The sequence below is a fragment of the Drosophila subpulchrella genome, unplaced genomic scaffold (genome assembly GCF_014743375.2).
Source record: "Drosophila subpulchrella strain 33 F10 #4 breed RU33 unplaced genomic scaffold, RU_Dsub_v1.1 Primary Assembly Seq354, whole genome shotgun sequence".
In the NCBI taxonomy this organism is placed as follows: domain Eukaryota; kingdom Metazoa; phylum Arthropoda; class Insecta; order Diptera; family Drosophilidae; genus Drosophila; species Drosophila subpulchrella.
Genome location: NW_023665577.1, coordinates 10461010 through 10479078, shown reverse-complemented (window position 1 = coordinate 10479078; position 18069 = coordinate 10461010). Strand labels below are relative to the sequence as shown.

At 36.2% G+C, this 18069-nt stretch overlaps 2 protein-coding genes across 8 annotated transcripts in view; both read left to right on the top strand.

Annotated features, from left to right (window-relative positions):
* The window catches only part of LOC119561081 (protein held out wings), a 38642-nt gene extending 28090 nt beyond the window's left edge, over positions 1–10552 (top strand). The window contains exons 4-9 of one of the 7 annotated variants that reach the window (XR_005221058.1): positions 1043–1159; positions 2859–2999; positions 3379–3475; positions 3750–4094; positions 6514–6996; positions 9456–10552. Coding sequence is in view for 6 of the 7 variants with exons in the window: in XM_037874940.1 (XP_037730868.1) it covers positions 1043–1159; positions 2859–2999; positions 3379–3475; positions 3750–4094; positions 6514–6623 (810 nt within the window). In the remaining variant the exon portion in view is untranslated. Of the gene's footprint in view, positions 1–1042; positions 1160–2858; positions 3000–3378; positions 3476–3749; positions 4095–5024; positions 7639–9455 lie in introns of those variants that run through there. The other 6 variants (XM_037874941.1, XM_037874940.1, XM_037874944.1 and 3 more) reach the window with 6 other exon arrangements.
* Positions 10553–12385: 1833 nt separating this feature from the next.
* On the top strand, positions 12386–16112 carry LOC119560239. Its single transcript, XM_037873602.1, has 4 exons — positions 12386–12902; positions 14061–14203; positions 14485–14623; positions 15574–16112. The coding sequence occupies exons 1-4, from the start codon at positions 12655–12657 to the stop codon at positions 15836–15838; spliced, it is 795 nt and encodes a 264-aa protein (XP_037729530.1). The 5' UTR covers positions 12386–12654; the 3' UTR covers positions 15839–16112.
* The last annotated feature ends 1957 nt before the right edge of the window (positions 16113–18069 follow it).

The following is an 18069-nucleotide window of genomic DNA, read 5'->3' as shown; positions in this document are numbered from 1 at the left end:
GGCGGCTGTCTGCTGTCGATGATCGCATCGCTGTGCACTTAACATCCCCATATCTCACATCCCATCACATCATCGCATTCGCAATGGGTCTCCAGATGGATGTGGGTGGGTGGTTTCCGAAAGCCTAGGGCGCGACCAGAACTAGTTTAGCCTGCAATTTACAATAACTCAGATGGAAATGGTTGTGATCTGGCCAATAAATCTAATTTATCGGCCAGCCTGCGGTGGTCAGTGGTTGTTGCAATCTGGCCAAAGTATATGATAATTGGGCGCCACGGCAGTTGGGGTCACCGCATCGCTGATTTGGGCTTGGAAACGTTGTTGGCCAGCATGCCATAGACGTCCATCATCATCGACAAGCGCGTCAAAAGATTTTTGCACGCTCCGCTAATAGTTTAAGCAAAATTCTTTTGAATGTCGCCGACAGCTGCACAGAGAAAAAATGTATCTTATGGTTATTAACTATATTTAAATTTTAAAAAGAATATTTTTGAATGCTTTTTTGAGGATCATATTTAAAATATACATTTTTTCTAAGGGATAAAATACTTGCTTTGAATAATTTCGATATCTTTCAAACCTCTTTACTTTCACCATTGATATTCATTATTGTTTTGAGTGCCTTGCTAACTGAGTGACTGCATTTGGCTATATGCACAAAGAGTTTGTGTGTCTATCTGGCTGATTGGTTTATCGTGCCAAATTCAGGCGTGTCGCCGCGGGTCATATTACGTTCGCCCATTGTTGTGCCCAAATGTGCTGTGCTTTGGATTGTGGGTGACTCCAGCCTTCAACGAACCGAATCTGACCAACGTCATACGCTTTAATAACTTCGACTTTGAACGGATCTGGCCTGGCATTTATGCATCCTGAGTCACGAGCTACGAGGCGATCTAATGCGTTTTAAATTTGCCAAAAACTTTGAACTTTAAACCAAGTTAGCCAGTTAATTAGATCATCGTGTATGTTGATTCGCTAATGATTTCCTCTAATTTCGACCGTCTAATTTAAATCTCCTGTCCTCTTTTCGCTTTCATTTCAGTTCAACTTTGTCGGTCGCATTTTGGGACCCCGTGGCATGACCGCCAAGCAGTTGGAGCAGGAGACCGGCTGCAAGATCATGGTTCGCGGCAAGGGTTCCATGCGCGACAAGAAGAAGGTGAGTGCAGTGCATTGTAATATATTAAGTGGATTCCGAATTCCAAATAGTTTGGCAGGAAACGAGCGCAAGCGGATCGCACATTCCGTAGATTTTTGAGCCATTAGCCGAGCACTTCAATTTCAATTTTAATTATCGTAAATAGTGCTCGCGAGTTTGGTACGCTTGGATATGAAAATTCTGTTGACAGTCGGTTTCCGTGCCAAATGGGAATTATTCTTAATTATAAGGCGAAAAATATGCCCCGCTCTTTGTGTCTTTGAGATTTTATTTATGGCTATGATTGCCATGCGGTTATTTCCGTGAAGTAATACGGCACCAGCTAACTTATTTCCAAAGCCAATGTATTTTAATATTTTAAGTTAACTTAAAATCAGCCAATATAGTTAAAACACTAAATTATCTTGCTAATAAAACGATATTATTATAACTTTGATACATTAAATATGATGATATGATATTTTATCATCATATCATACTTATTGTACTATCAAAAAGTAAAATGAAAACCAATATTAAAATTCTGAATTTAATATTCTTTAAAACTACCTTAAAGTTTAATATTTTGTTTGCCAAATACTCTCACTTATTTTCATATACCCATGCTTATATGCGTATCTTGTCACTCAAAAATGCTCTGATGATTTAATTTTCCCTGACGAAAAAGGCAAGTTAAATACGAGGGAAAGGAGAAAACTGAAACGAGTGTCTCGAGACGATTAAATGTATTTTTGTAATTCATAAATGTGCCGGGCCAGGCATTCAGAAGCGGGGCAAGCATTCAGAAAGGCAGACCGTCAGACAGGAGAGTTTTTAAAATTGCGAATATTTTGTTGCAATATTTTGATAATTTAGTAGAAATGAATGAGAGGACTCCCACACACAAGTGTCTGAGTCATCGCGAACCGAAAGATAGATATTCGTCGGTGACACAAGTGAAAACCAAAAGAATAGAAATGTTCTGTTTACTTGCATCTTGCAGATAGAAATAGACAAGCCGACAACCGATGAATAAATTAGTCATGGTGCATGGTTTTACTGAGGTGAGATCCCCTCTTCGGATTTGCTCAGGTTCTCTTTATTTCTTTTGCCCGACCACTCATCCAAAGTGGCCAATAGAAAGGTTGTCCTCGATTCTTGATAAAACTTTTGCCGGCACTTATACAGTAGCCAACATGACAGTTGTTAATTTGACGTGGAATTAGCTCTGGACTTCTTCAAAAGAATTTCTATCCAATTTGATCCTAATTGATTATAAATTGTGGGTCACCAAGCGAGGTGAAGGAGAAATGGCAGAAGTATTTACTATATTTCAAGCACGTAAGCAAAAACTTTTCTTGCCACAAGTAATAACATCAGTGAAATGAAAAATTGCAATAATGTTTTTAGTGCGGCGTAACACGCCCACGCTTAATTGTTTTGTGCCCATTAGCACAGTTGCCTATAGATTCCGATTTAATTTCTCGCATTTTTGTACAGTTTATAGCTTATGTATTGAGCGCAGTGAGAGGATGGGGTGAAATGATTGAATCATTAGCATACCAAATAAATGAATCCGAATTTTTACTGTTTTGGAAAGTTTAAAAATAAATTATAAATTTGTTATCGGTGTTTTAGTACATCTTTGAATTTAAAATATCACTTTTTACGACTATTTTGTATTTTAAATTTTAAATTTTTTATTCGCAATTTTTTTTAGGAGGATGCCAACCGTGGCAAGCCCAACTGGGAGCATCTGTCCGATGACCTGCATGTCCTGATAACCGTCGAGGACACCGAGAACCGTGCCACGGTCAAGTTGGCCCAGGCCGTCGCCGAAGTACAGAAGCTGCTCGTGCCGGTAAGTGTCTGAAACCACTTGGCCCTTAAGAACGAGAGTCCTTCAGAAAAGCCAAAAGTAAACTGATACTTGCCTAATGTACAAAATTCATAATGCGCCCGCAAAAAGCTTAAAGTAAAAAGAGTAAAAAAAGTAAAAAGAAAAAATTAAAAACAATTGCGTGTTGCCTTTCCCACCTCCTTTGTCTATGTTAAATCAATAATAAATTATTAAATGATTTCTCAGCTAAACCGAATCGAATGTTAACCAATATAATTAATAATGAATTTTCTTTTCTCTCTACCAACAAACCTAATCTGCTTTAATGTATTCCGTTTAATACATTAAACCCCAACTACAAATCAAAATCAAACACACCAACATACACTCGTACTAACAGCAAGCCGAAGGCGAAGATGAGCTAAAGAAACGTCAACTTATGGAATTGGCGATTATTAATGGCACTTATAGGGACACAACAGCGAAATCTGTCGCAGGTATGTCAACCAAAGCCTACCTATATCTCCTAAAACCATCTAAAACCCAAAAAATAACCTAACCCGATTTTCACTCAGACATAGCTAAATAAAAAAAAATAAAATATATAATATAACTACCACGAGAACTACCAGCTAAAATCGAATGAGCGAGAGAAGCTAACCATTAACGATTAACGATTTTGCAAACTGAACCGTTAACGAAACCAAACTGATTTTCAATTCGATTTACATTTCTTTATTTTTGCATTTGATTTATGTGTACGACGAGCAGCTTTTTCATGCGTTGGCTCTGCTTCTTATCTGTATCCCGCAGTGTGCGATGAGGACTGGCGCCGCCTGATGGCCGCCTCCGACAGCCGCCTGCTGACGCCCAACGGCCTGCCCGGCCTTGCCGCCCAGATCCGCGCCCCCGCCACCGCCCCGCTGGGCGCCCCCTTGATCCTGAACCCCCGGATGACCGTCCCGACAACGGCGGCCAGCATACTGTCCGCCCAGGCCGCTCCGACAGCCGCCTTCGATCAGACCGGCCATGGCATGATCTTCGCACCGTACGATTATGCGAACTACGCCGCCCTCGCCGGCAATCCTCTGCTCACGGAATATGCTGATCATAGCGGTGGGTTGTTTGCCAGATAATAACACACGTATAGTACATACATATCTCACCCCGAATCACTCTGTTCCATTTGCTATCTCTATATCGATTATGATTTATGCTCACACAACCAACAAACAAACCAATCAACCAACACACTAAGCGAATCATCCATCAATCTAGGCAGAAGAAGTTAGTCGTCTAAGAAAGATATACATATGTGTAGCTACATGAATTGAGGGTTTAGCTGCTAGTTAAATTGCGAGCAATAATATAGCATATCGCTAGACAAGCACACACCATTTAACACACACTAGAGATACAATTTACACGTTGCGCATACGCCCGGTAGGTTTGTTTATCCTCTTAACACATTAACCAAGTGCAATCGATTGAGTTTGTTATGACAGCCCAGCAGCGCCAGTGAACTCAAGCATCTAGTATTATTTATTTTTTATACATATTTTTTTCTTCTTGCAATATTTGTTTTGTTAATTGTCTTGTTTACACACCTACTTGAAAGATTTAGAATTTGCATTTAATCATTAGGAGCTTGCATTTATTTTTTTTGTTACAAAATCAGGCCGTAGAATGGATATGCTGCAGTTATAAAGGGGTATATATTCTTGACCTTGAAGTTGAAATATAAAATTTTCAATTTAATTGGATTATTTTTTATTCTATCCATTTCAAGAATATTTACAAATTCTTTCTACAAAGCAGTTTGTCCACTCTTCCTGTATTTTACATGAGTCTAACACATTTATTGTTTACGTTCAGTGCCATAAAGTATGCTATGAGATTATTTCACGCTTCTTAACCTTGCTTCCTCTAAGACTTCACAATATTTATGATATCCTAACAAGAGCTAACAGAATTTATTAAAACCTTCATTATTTTATCCAAAGTCTATTTTATCTTATATATTTGTTATAAACAAAATATTTACAGTTGGTCGATATATGCATGCCGGCTCCGTCTTTTGAACTTCTCTTTCTCACTCTCTATTATTTTTCCCTTGAACAACAAAAACAGAAACGAATTATAGAGGAAACCCCCACAGAAAATATTTAGGCTAAAGTTATAAAGTTACAGTCACACACAAAAACTGGAACAGAATTATATACACACACACACGCACACACATAAATGTATAGACTGTATATATTTTTAAACTTAAATATTTACCTAGAAACAAAAACATAAGAGTAAAACGGCACAACAAACAGGAAAACAGAAATACTCAAGAAAAAAGAAACAAGAAAACAAATCAATCAAGAAAATTATTGCTCGACAATGAATTTGTTTCTAAAATATTTTATAGTAGAAGATAGGTCGCAAAGGAATACATTTCTGCAATATGCAATATTGGCAAAAATAAGTGATTTTTAGGCCCTTAAATTGTAGTTGCTTTAATCTTAACTTTAACTTTTATGATTTTCAACCCGAAACATTTTTATATGAGTATATTCTAGTTGAGAGGAACAACAACAGCGGCAGCCAAAGCAAGTTGTTGATTTTCGTTTTTTGGAACCAATGAGTATTCAAATTAAAGAGGGCTAAACTTTATAATTTTCTCTTCTAAAAAATAACCCTATTTTAGTTTTGTGGTATGAGGGTCGAGTCATAAGTGCAATTTAGTTAAGTATCTGTTTTTTATGTAGTTTTTGTAGTGAGTGTTGCGAAGGGGGGACAGTATTTATGCACAAATGTACCTAACGAAGAGCGAAAAGAAAACCGTTTCAATTTTTCCAGCCAGTGCCATTTCTCGTCAAAACCATATACTTTGATCAGAATTGCAGAAAAGCTTTTTTTTTAAATATACACACATTTATATTTATGTATCTCGTAGTGGAGAGGAGCCTTGAATCAAGTTGGTGCTTACATAATTACTTCAATTAGATCTAAGTTTAGTCGAGGCTCGAAGGCAGCCGTCCAAGAACAGAAACCATAATCCAGAATCAATTGAATGCACGCCTAGTCAGCAAGCTGGAAGAACAAAATGCTTAAGGAACAATAAACATATGAACACAATAATCATTTCTAGAATTTATCCACAAACCGGAGACGAATATACCTTAGAATAAGCGGCTTGAAAATCACTTATTTTGCAGCCATAACTTAAAATCAGATAAAATATCGAATACACAGGCACAGATATAAACGACTCATTCCAAAGAAGCAGAGAATTTAAATGTTAAAAAGTTAAAGAACACCGAAAAACAGGTCAATTATTCCCCCTCTGTTGGCAATTGGCTTCCAGCAAAGGCAAAGGCAGCACAGCTTCAGTTTGAGCAAGCATATGGTAGATGTAAGGATGTATGCAATATCTTTTACACCTAAGTTGTATCTTGTAGCGAATATGTTCACATCTATTTATATATATAACCGATATGCCTATGCAAACCTATATCTACATGTATCGTATCGTATATTTTAGTAGGCGCCATTAAGCAGCAGCGTCGTTTGGCGACTAACCGCGAACACCCCTATCAGCGAGCAACGGTCGGAGTGCCAGCCAAGCCGGCGGGTTTCATTGAGATACAGTAAATCGGTCCCTAAACCCAGAAAGCAACCTCTTCTTAAATCACATCATGTCAGCAGAAGCAACTTTAAATAACTTTTATCAATAATATCCGAAAAAGAAAGAAACAAACAAACAATTACGAACAACAGAAATCAAACGATTGCGTATGCCCGCCCATAGATTACGTTCACCGGGCAACCAATCAATTTAGTTGAATTATTTTTACCTTTGCGCTATTTATTTTGATATCTATGCTGCTCATTAAGTCCCTGCTCCACCCATCCACCAATCCATACTGTATATCCGATGAAACCTGGCCGGAAACGTTGGCCAGGCCAGGCCGCTCTGCCCTGATCAGAGTTCCGAAAACAATTGTCAAGCGCACCGCCTCCACAGGTTAGTTGTGTTTCTACTCCCTTATTTATTTTATCAAACTATTATTTTCTTTATGTGTTATATCTTTTCACCGGAATAAAATGCAAATGAACTTTGGCGTTCCCTTGCATTCTATTTCGATTGCGAGTTTTGAAACAACAAGCAAAACAAAATTTTGATAAAACAAAAGTACAGACACATGCAAAATCTATCAGTCCATTTAGCTGAAGATGAAGAGTTTATTATCATTTTATACGAATATATTTATACACAAATTTTTATATTAGTTTTCCTTTGTTTTCACGTTAACTTGTGCCTTTGATGTTTTACATACACTCAAAAAAAAAAAGTAGAAAAGAACAAAAAAAAGAAGAAAGGAAACATTTTAGTAGATTTTTATTTGTATTACTCTTGGATAAGCCATATATTTTATTGAAAACAAAAAGCTCTTTACGAGATATGAATTTTACATGTGTATCCTAGGCATAAGTCCCCTGTTTAGTCTGTTAAGATTATATGATTATTTTGTATTATGCGTTCGAATGTAAATGTTGCAATTGAACCGAAAGTGTACCACAAAGAAATAAAGATCAATGATTTTTGTTGAAATGAAAACAAAAAACCTTAAAAAAAATGAACACAACAAAAACAAACAAAACAAAATCCTTACCAAGTCTTATGATTCTTTATTGTTCCACGAACATTACTTCTTTCAGAATTCTCCTTAAAAAAAATATGAAAACCAAAATCTAACGCTTTCCGAACTTAACCCCAAACGAATAAATAGAGATATTTATTTCTCGTATTCAGTCGTCACACATAACTCATTGATCAGAAATAATAATAAACACTTCACTTTGTTTGTTTGCAACTATAGTGGCTAAGACAACTTAACTATAGATACCAGACACAATCGCATTTATACATAAAACCCTCACCCAAGCACACACGTCCTTCGGGCATAACTCTATGCTTACCACCCACTCCTCGATTGATCATTAATCCCACCAAAGCAACCGTCAACCAGACCAACCAACCAAATACTACCAAGATACCACCACAAGTGTTATGGCATATGCATTTTAATTTATGTATCCTATGAAGCGTATTATCTGCATATCTGATACTCGTATCTATGTGTACTTACCACACTTAATCTTTAAGCTTATGGGTTGCGGAATTTCCTGTCTATGATTAATAGATCTCTAGACTAGTTATTTACATTACTCCATAACTCCAGCCCTCATGAAATTGCATTGGTATCTGCTTAGAACCGAATAAGGAAGAAGAAGAGCTAGGAAGGAAATTATTTATTTTAAACCGTTTTAAAACTTAATACAAAATTTCAATTTTAAAATATACATTTTTATATTATAATATTTATAAATGAAAAATAAAGTCTATATAAATAACTTCCAAAATCTTTAAAATACATAAATTTTTCCAAAAATATCAAAAAGTTAATATGGTTCATATAAACAACAAACTGACAGCATTTATGTAAAAATAAAACATGTAAATAACGCTTATTTCATAATGATTCCTTTACTTTGGCATCTGTAAACACAAAATAATGTTATAAAATCCCACTCTGTCTTGACAGCTTATGCACCTGCAATTTAATGTAATCTTTTTGTTTACTTTATTTTTTCCCTAAATATTACGTGGAAAAAATTATAAATAGCATATTAAAACCATTAAACGGTATAAACATTTATTTTATAGAAAACAAAAACCAAAAATGTGATGTAATACTATTGCTAATTATAACTAACCAAAGGCCAAGTTAACCAAAAAACAAACAAAAGAAAACTAGTATAAAGTATTAATCTGAAAGGGATAAAAAACCATCATGTTCTTGTAAATTTAAACTGAGAACAAAACTTAAATAACCATAAAATGTCGCATCAAATAACGTTTCAACAACACAAAATTATTTGCACAATCTACAATTTCTATTTAAATTAATTTAATATCCTGTCGATGAAACTCTAATGATAATAATGTATGTGTTTGTCTTTATTAAAGTCAAAAATGTTGACCGCATCATAGGAATTAATAATTCTAATTGATGGCGGTTGGCATTCAGCAAAAAGTTACTAAACGTTTTCCGACAAAATTATTATAAGGCATGTTTTTGTCAGCCCCACTGATCATGTAAATGCTAATTAAATGCGTGGTAACTTTTTGCGGTCATAACTCGCTTAACATAGGATTTTCACATGAAAAAACTAACTGCTAACCATGAGATATTAATCCAAACTCTATTTCCACTTCTATGAATCTCTCTCTTTACATGCTAACTAAAACAAACCAATATATTCGACATACTCACAAACGTTTTATTAAAAACAAAATATATATATTAATATTAATATATTCCAACGTAAAAACCAATGGAAACCAAACAAACATCCTAAACACACTACCAATCCGCTCCTACATCCGCCATGAAACCATGAATCCATCGCCTGTCGTAGATGAGCACGGAAGCCAAGCAGCAGCAGCATCCCAGCCAGGCCAAAAGCAGAGCCAAGTGTGTGTTGTGTATGTGCATATCTGAAGCTAACAAAATTCAAAAAACACAACAACCATAACAAAAATCCAGAAAACAGAATTCAGAGCCACCACATGTCACTGACTCAACTACTAAAACACTCAAAACCCGAAACTCTGCGTCCATTCGCCACACGAGCAGCAGATGCAGCACATGCAACACTTGCAACAATTGCAGCAGCACAGTAGCAACAGCAGCACAGCAGCAGCAACGTCAGTATGTATTGAATCTTGTGGCCATTAAACTGTTACGTTTTGCCAGGAACAAAACAAGGCAATTAAGCAAACAATTGATAAGAGAATCAAACATAGAACTTAGTTTAATTAACATAATCTAAAGGAAAATACAAGTTAGTTCTTAGTGTAAAAGTTCAACGAACAAAAACATACTTAATGCAAACATATATATATATAAATATAATATGCATATACAAGTCTGTATATAATTACCCCAAAACCCCTTAACGAAACTAAGGAAAATCATGTTAACGGAATCTCATCCAAGAAACTCAACTCAACAAACAAAACTGTTTTAATTTTTTTTATTCACATTTTTTAACTCGTATTGAAAAAAGAATCTTTCACTAGTTAAACGTTAGCCGTTTCTCCTATTTTCATTGTGAGCCTTTTAAGGATTTGGCGAAAATTCTATCTAGTTCAAATCGCTATCATGTACGTCGGATACAAATCTTTCAGCTGTCGATTAAAAATGATCTATTTTTGTTAAACTGACGCAAATTCTTGTTAATGAAGTATTTTTTGATTATGTTATACTACATCTATATATCTGCACCCCACTTCAAATTGATTGTGTGAAAAGTAAGTGGGGGCGAAACACGAAACAACAATATCATACTAAACACATTTAACAGCCATATTTAGTTAATGAAACAAGCATAATTTGATGATAGCATCAAGCATTCATAATGTACAATTAAACGCTAAACTTAAATTATTTTAAATATTTTAAAGCTAATGTATTATATGCAGAAATAAAAAGAAAATTACTTTTTTAACCGAATAATTGTTCTTGAAAGCGATGGCCACAAAAGAAGAATTCTTTAATTTAAAATAAATATCACGCCGCCAATAATGGGATCGCGCATTGTTAGAACTCTTGATTGAATGTGTATCTATTTTTTATTTGTAACTGAAATTCCTAAGGTAAATGCAGAAAGATTAGCAGAGAACAAAAATAGAAAGCGAAAGTAAATTGCATTTAATTTATGGTACAAAGCAACCGCTGCACCCAACGCAAAGTTGTTGCAAACTTTATTTTGAATTAAAGAATTTTTTATTAATTTTTGTTGGAAAAAGGAAATGTTATAAATATGTGCCTTAAACGAACTGTATAATTGGCACCAATCAAAATAATGTTTAAAAATAAAATAATTTAATAGAAGTATACAGAAAACCTGTTGAAATTATTCTGCGAAATGTGAGACTTATACTCAGAAACAAAACGAAGTTCAACCACATGGCAGTTGACTAACCTTATAATATTAATAAACATAATCATAATGTATAATTTTTATTGATAATAACGGCAATCGTGCAATCGTAGCAAACCTTGCATATGATTAGTTCAGAATTGATTTTAACAAGAAGGACATGTTATATCACCGATGATTGTGTAACGGAAAGGAAAGAAACGTTTTAAATAATTTAGTTTTACGCTCATTACTTTAATCGAATGCTGTGCCCCTTAACATCGCACATTGCAGAAACATTATTCATTCATTGCCAGCATTATCATCTTAACTGCATACTTTTGAGAAGAAAATCATTGATAAGTTGTGAGATAATCCTTATGTTCAAAACCTTTTAATATATCAAGTACGCACATGTAATTAATTGCATATGTACGACTGTATGTATGTACGATTATGTATAACTTTTTGCATAAATAAATGTTTATAAAAAAATAAGGGCAAATATTTTATTTCATTTGGACTCTTTCAAGGCATAAAATATACAAAATAATGGAATACCACTTTAACTTTTATAAAGTGTACAAAAATTTGATTTTTCATGAAGCGAAAGTCTCGTGAAATTCAGATTGTTTGATTTATGAGGCTTAAATGGAACATGATATCGTTCTGATGCTGAAAAGAGTATCCTCTTTGCATTCAGAATGATTTTATTAAGAACCGTCAATCGAAATGCTTTTCCATTAATTGCACTCGGTTCATACAATTTTTTGCTACAGTTTTTTTTGGCAGCTTGTTGCGCGTTGGCACAATAATTTGTTGACATCAACAGTTTTTAAAAGGTTTTTTTTTATTAAAGTAAAGGTAAACCCACTCCCTTCGAAATACCCATTTTTCCCAGCGGAATTAAATAATATAACAACAATATTCAATACAAATACAATATTGACATACACGAAAACCCTTTTGTTGCCTGTAAAATTATTTAATATACACATTCCGCTTGCTTGAGAGCATTTATAACAAACCCAAGTCTTTTAATTAAGACCAATGTAAAACGAAGCCTCCCGAAAAACCAAAACATAACATGATAATGAACTCTGATTGTATAACAAATTGTGAGGGTGTTTCTGTGGCCAAGGAAAAACGTGTCGGGTATCCAGACTGGACAACCTGAAGTCCAGACAATAAGAAACCTAGCAAAGGTATTTCGTTTTGAAATTGTGTAACACTGCACCCGGAGGAGAGCTGTGAGTTAATTACCTAGAAACCAGTGCCGGTTGGCTGGAAGGGCTTGCCGGCAATGTTTGAGGACAATCAATCACTTAGACTCGTCCTGAAAAGGACCCATCGCCACCATCCACACCTGGCCTCGCTGTAGTGGACGCTAATTTATGCAGGACTCCATCTCATGTTCGGTGGCGATGGGAGATTATTCTACCTGTTAGAAAGTCGTCTATCCTTGTGTTGTAAACAAAGGACGAAGCACGTGCTGATATGGAAAAAGCGCATGCGCCACACTTAACAGTGGGTTAACAGAGGTCCTGACTTAACAGTCCTTTTTAAAGAAGCTGCCTGCAGTTGGTCCTTTCAGTGCGTTTTCAGCCGTTCGTGCGGTCGGTTTAGCCATCAAATCAGTCCTAGGAAACTGATCAATTGATATCCCATCGGTGGCAACAAGTGTCCTGCGAGGATGTGCGTGAGAAACTCTCTGTGCAGTGTGATTTTAATTTACCTTGTCGCCCTGCTCGGTTTGGCATTTGTGGTCCTGGCCCAGAACGAGGGGAATATATCCCAGTCGGCGGTGGCGGTGGGCGAGGAGTGTGGGAGTACGCAGAAAATGGTGGACGAGTGCTTCAAGGATCTGCCGCCGCATCTAATGGAATTCCTGCAGAACACCAAAATAGTCATCAGCAAAAAGGAGATCACCCAAAAGTGCAAGTAGGACACATTCGACACGCATTAATCGAGTGCGAAAAAGGGGGGTATACATTATTGATTGCCCCACTCAGGCAGCTTATGGCTGGCGATTTATTCATATTTCTGCCGTTGCCGCAGGGACGAAAAGTTGTTCAGGGACGTCGTCAGTTCGACAGGGGACTTGAGTTGGGTCCATTAAGACAGGCCTACTGTCTGCGCCTCCGAGGAGGTGATTAATTACGCCGGCTTCAAGTGCCAAGTATAAATTATGGCCTTTCGGCTGTAGTAGGCCTCCTTCAATGGGCCAAGTTAAGTGCTCGATAATAATTTTTGGGCGACAGAAGATTTTAAGAGAAGTCAAAACTATAGGGAAAATGTGGTTTGTATAACAACAACCGCAAGAAATCACTTGAAGCTGTTTCAAGGTTAAGAACATATAAACCGCGACGTTAATTAAGTATTTTGCTTTTAAATGACAAATAAATAAGCTGACATTTGGCATTGGTGGGCCATCAATTTACTAATTGAAGTGCTCTATTAGTATTTTCTGTTGACGGCAGACGGTAATAATATTTATAGGCTTATAATTTGGGAATTCCAATTATAATATTTTCGTATAATGCTTTTTGTTTCAAAAAATGATTGCCTTAGAGTGGAAAGTACGTTGACTTATTTTACCTACAAAGGGAACACAAAACCCATTAGAGACTAATATGAAATGTAGACTTATTGGATTACTTTCCCGTAAAAGAGAATTTTATGTAAGCCGAGACAATATGATTTAAATTAATATCTTATTTTGAGATCCATATTAAATCTAATAGATTCCATTGAACATTTCTTAAATGCCTTTGGTATATTTTTTTTAAAGACACACATATTTGATTTGTGCTGACATAGAAGCATAATTTAATTTAGTTTCAATATAAACTAGGATCTCTGTTGAGCATTGTGGAATACACATTCAGCTAAGTGAATTAGAAAAAAATTGATTTAATTTGATGAGTTAATCAGTTTATGGAATTTGCAGAAATGTTAAAGCAGGAGCACAAAGTAAGTCAGAAACATTTTATTCATACATATATTAGTCATGTCACCGGAGGGGCAAAGGCATCATGAGTGGCACTCAATTAGACCTCACTCAATTGTCCCTCATTGAAATCGAATTACATATTGCAGCATATTCAACCGCGGCATGAGGTGCTTCGATACTTACTCGAAGCGTTGCCTGGACGATCGAAAACTGGGCACGTTTAAGAATAATGTGGAGGGAGCCCGTCGATTTTTCTACAAATTCTGTGGCGACGCCGACTTTCAGCGGGGTAAGTATGCCGAAATTTAAAAGGTCTGTTTTGGAAACTGTTCAAAATCAATTTGCCATGTCGACACTTGGGGAAAACAAAAGGATACCCACAGGGGCCGAAGTGTCGAGCACACACGCATATCTTACAATATACACAAAAACATCGAGATTAGGATGAAAAGCCTCCCGTCAAGATACACAAATAAGGACCCCAAGTTGAGAGCTTTTAAAGTGCTCAAAAGCACAGCAGCAGGGGCATTATTTATACACGAATCTGAAGAATCCCCCTCCTGATTGCAGACTACCTGCGGCACAAGGACTGCTTTGCACACATCCAACTGGATTGGGTCACCTGCACGGGCGAGTTCGAGGGCATTCTCAGCGAGGAGGTGCACGACGAAAGGCGCAACGCCAGCGAAAAGTTTCTCGAATTCTGCTGGTATGCTTGACTAAATATTTTCATTGCATATGCATAACGACCTGTTAATCCGAACGCCATTACTCACGGAAATTTTAATATTCTGGAGTAAATATTTTTGATTTTAAAGAGCCGGCTCATAATAATAATTTTTTTTTTTTAATTTTAATTGAATTAAGGAACGGAAATTGAAGTATTAAAGTGTATAGTTGAAGTTTGTTTTGGTAACAGAAGTATAATTCTCAAATTGATTGTAAAATAATATTTTTTTTTAATAATTATTGTTTTGCCTTAATTAAAATTTGTATATTATTTTAGGATTAACAACTATGTTGGCACTATCTCTTTAACATCAAGGGCTTGAGCCTTTTTAAAATTGAGAAGTTAGTTAAATGTTAAAGCTCTAATTAAACTTTACTGGTGAGGAACGAAAAATAACTAAATGAAGGTAATATAGTTTTAAGTTGAAGCTTTAGAAGCCACAAGTAATTTGAAAATAGAAGAATATTTTTTTTTAATTTTTAAGGCGACAGCTTATTAAAATAATAACTTTTTCCTTTTTCACCTACTAAAATAATATTTCAAAATAAATAACTACGTTTGTTATCCTTCTAACGTGAAAATTTTAAGGCATTGATCGCTGGAAACTGGATTAATATTTTTAATTTTTAAATACATTCAATTGGCGAGAAGTGGAAAATAAATAGATTAAAATATTATACATAGTTGTAGCTTTAGGGCCCATATATCTTTGGAAGCCAGATAACCAGATTTTTCATTTTTCCTCGGGGCTATTATAGAATTTTTACCTAGCCCTTTGTGCCGCACAGTTTTTCCTGGGAACAGCTGGGTCCTTTTTGAGTAACGACCTATTTGCCATGGCCAAGGCAACTAAATTGCACGCCCCCGCTGGCAGTGGGGAATGACTTTTCAGGGAATCGATTTCAATCAAGTTTCGGTCCTTTTTACAGTGCCCGCTATGCGTACGAGAACTGCATCTACAACAGTGCCCGCTACAAGTGCTACAAGAACTCAGCGGAGTTTGCCCGCGAGACGGCCAAAATGCTGTCGGACGAGAAACACTTCCGGAACTGCGCGGTCCTTCAAAGCATCTGCGCCCCAAATGGTGCCGGAGTGGGCCTGGGACTGGACAAATGGCATTGGATGGGGTGCCGAATGAGGATGACAATGACGCTGCTGCCGATGCTGCTGCTGGTGGTGCGGATTTGGCCGTAAATCGAAATGTGGCCAGGACACCCACTAGTTTTGGCAGTGCCACGTGTGATGTGGAGCTGCGGTTGTGGCTTTGAGTTCTACTTGCTTTTGTTTGTTGTTTTGTTTTTTTTTTTTGGGTTGTAGTTGTCCCAATGAGAATGCCAAGCATTTCAGCTCCCTTTAGTCACCCATCGATAAGATAACAAAAAAAAAAAATGAAGGAACCCTCTATCTCTACGTGTCTGTGAATTTTCCAGTGTCGTTTTTGGGGCGAGATTGCTGGGCGGGCGGGTTACTGAGTCGGATAGCGGCACTGGTTTTGTGTTTTTCGTATGTTAAGCTAACTCGAATGCATATTTCGAAATAAATGAATATTCACGTTGTACTCGACTTGTGGTTTTATTGGTAAAGGTCATCGAGAACGCTGTGGAAATCTGCCCACCAGTGCCTGAAACCACTGTAGTTTTCCTGGGAATTCTATTTTAACCGGTGACCCAACCGCAGTTGTAAGGACAATAAGAAAGTTCCCCTGAAACCGCAGATCCAAGGTGGCGCACAGATACAATTTTACAAAAGGCGAATACCTGAATTTCAATATCGATGCAAGCTGCTGCTGTGGTAACGGATTGAATTCCTGACAAAAAAACTTAAAGTCGAACTGCATATTTCACTTTTTCCTATTGCCTCCTTTTTTCATTACTTTTTATATTGACTGGCACCTATATTAAACTTGAACTTTTCTTTGGTGGTAGTTTTACTGGAAGCAACAGAGTATCCTGAAATGTTATCCTTTTTGGGGACGCAAACAGTTTAGCTGTCCATTTTTCTTAATTTTTTTCAAGATTTAAATATAGTATTTTATAAATAAGTGTTAAGCTGTTTTTAAAACTTTTTATTGTGTGCCGGAATTATTTATTCCTCGCAGTTTCTTGAACTTAAGTCCCTTCGGGTACATTTTTCTTTCTGCAACATAAGTTAAACATATTTATTTAGGCGAATGCATTCTTACGTTAACCCCCCAGGTACAGTTTTTTTTCAGAAATCCAAATCCAAGTTCCTTTGAATTTTTTTCTCATCTTTTTTTTATCAAAAAGGTGAGCCGTCAGTTTTGCCATTTCTAACGATGCCTTTTGGCAGTGGTGTTTTCGGTGAAATGTCAGTTTCGTAGAAAACGTGTAGTTTGACACCACTCTTTTGAAACTGTATTTTCAAGATGTTCATCAAAAAAGAAAACATCAAAGGTCAAAAATCAACTAACTTCCTTGTTTAAATTTTCGGCAAATTAAGAGCATCTGTTCAATGCCGAACAAACAAAAACAATAATCTTAATTATTACCAAAATGAAATTAGAGTACAAATATTGAGTGGTTCTTGGGAACAATATTAGTTTTCAGCTGCTAAGGTACATAGTTTTCCCGTCAAACTTTGCAATATGCAACACAAAGTTCGCCAGGTTTAAGAGTGGCTCGTGTTGCCACCGAATGGGGGTGGCTGGTCCAGGTTAATTTCAGCAGCACGCTTAGTTTTTACCTTGCAGCATGGAAATTGAACGCTAATGGCTCTGCCAGAACCCACATGCCCCCACCTCTATTACCTCCCATTAGCAGTCCCTTGTTCCCGTCACTGGGAATCTCAATTACTTCTCCATGGAGTAGTGAATTTTGCTCCTGACTTGTGAGGTTTCGTTAAAAGCGACAGATTCATAATATTGCTTTAAAAAAAGGGTAACCATTTCATATAAGCCAGATAAATACAGCTTTAATCGAGTGTGAAGTGAAAGGGCAGGGCAACCTTTTAGGTTTATTAATAGTTTCTTTGACTTGATTTTCAACCTCCAATTGAAAAATCAAATACATATTTACTGCTCAACAAGATGTCATTTGCATGCCAGTCATTGAAACAAAACAGAAATATATTCCGCATTGAAACGAATATCGATGAGAGGGGTGTGTTGTAATTTGCATATCAAGGATTTCTTACTTAGGTTTTTGTAGAAAGTGAGAAACGAAGAAAAAGAATAATTAAAAATAGGGAAAGTTAAATATTTTGTAGACCAGATGCACTACCTTTATGACAAACATAATATAAATATACAGCAATAAAAAATTTGCATTGCTTAAATTTACAAGGTTAAAGATTATACATACGCATAATTTAAATCAAAAATGTAGGAAGTCTTATCTCAAAATAGAAATAATATATATATATTACTCAGAAAAAATGAAACGTAATTCAACTTGCAATAAATGTTA

Excerpts from the sequence above, each read along its gene's own strand:
- LOC119560239 (XM_037873602.1), top strand. The coding sequence starts at position 12,655 with ATGTGCGTGAGAAACTCTCTGTGCAGTGTGATTTTAATTTACCTTGTC. Across the intron at positions 12,903-14,060 it reads GAGATCACCCAAAAGTGCAA|CATATTCAACCGCGGCATGA; the intron begins GTAGGACACATT and ends TACATATTGCAG. Across the intron at positions 14,624-15,573 it reads AAGTTTCTCGAATTCTGCTG|TGCCCGCTATGCGTACGAGA; the intron begins GTATGCTTGACT and ends TCCTTTTTACAG.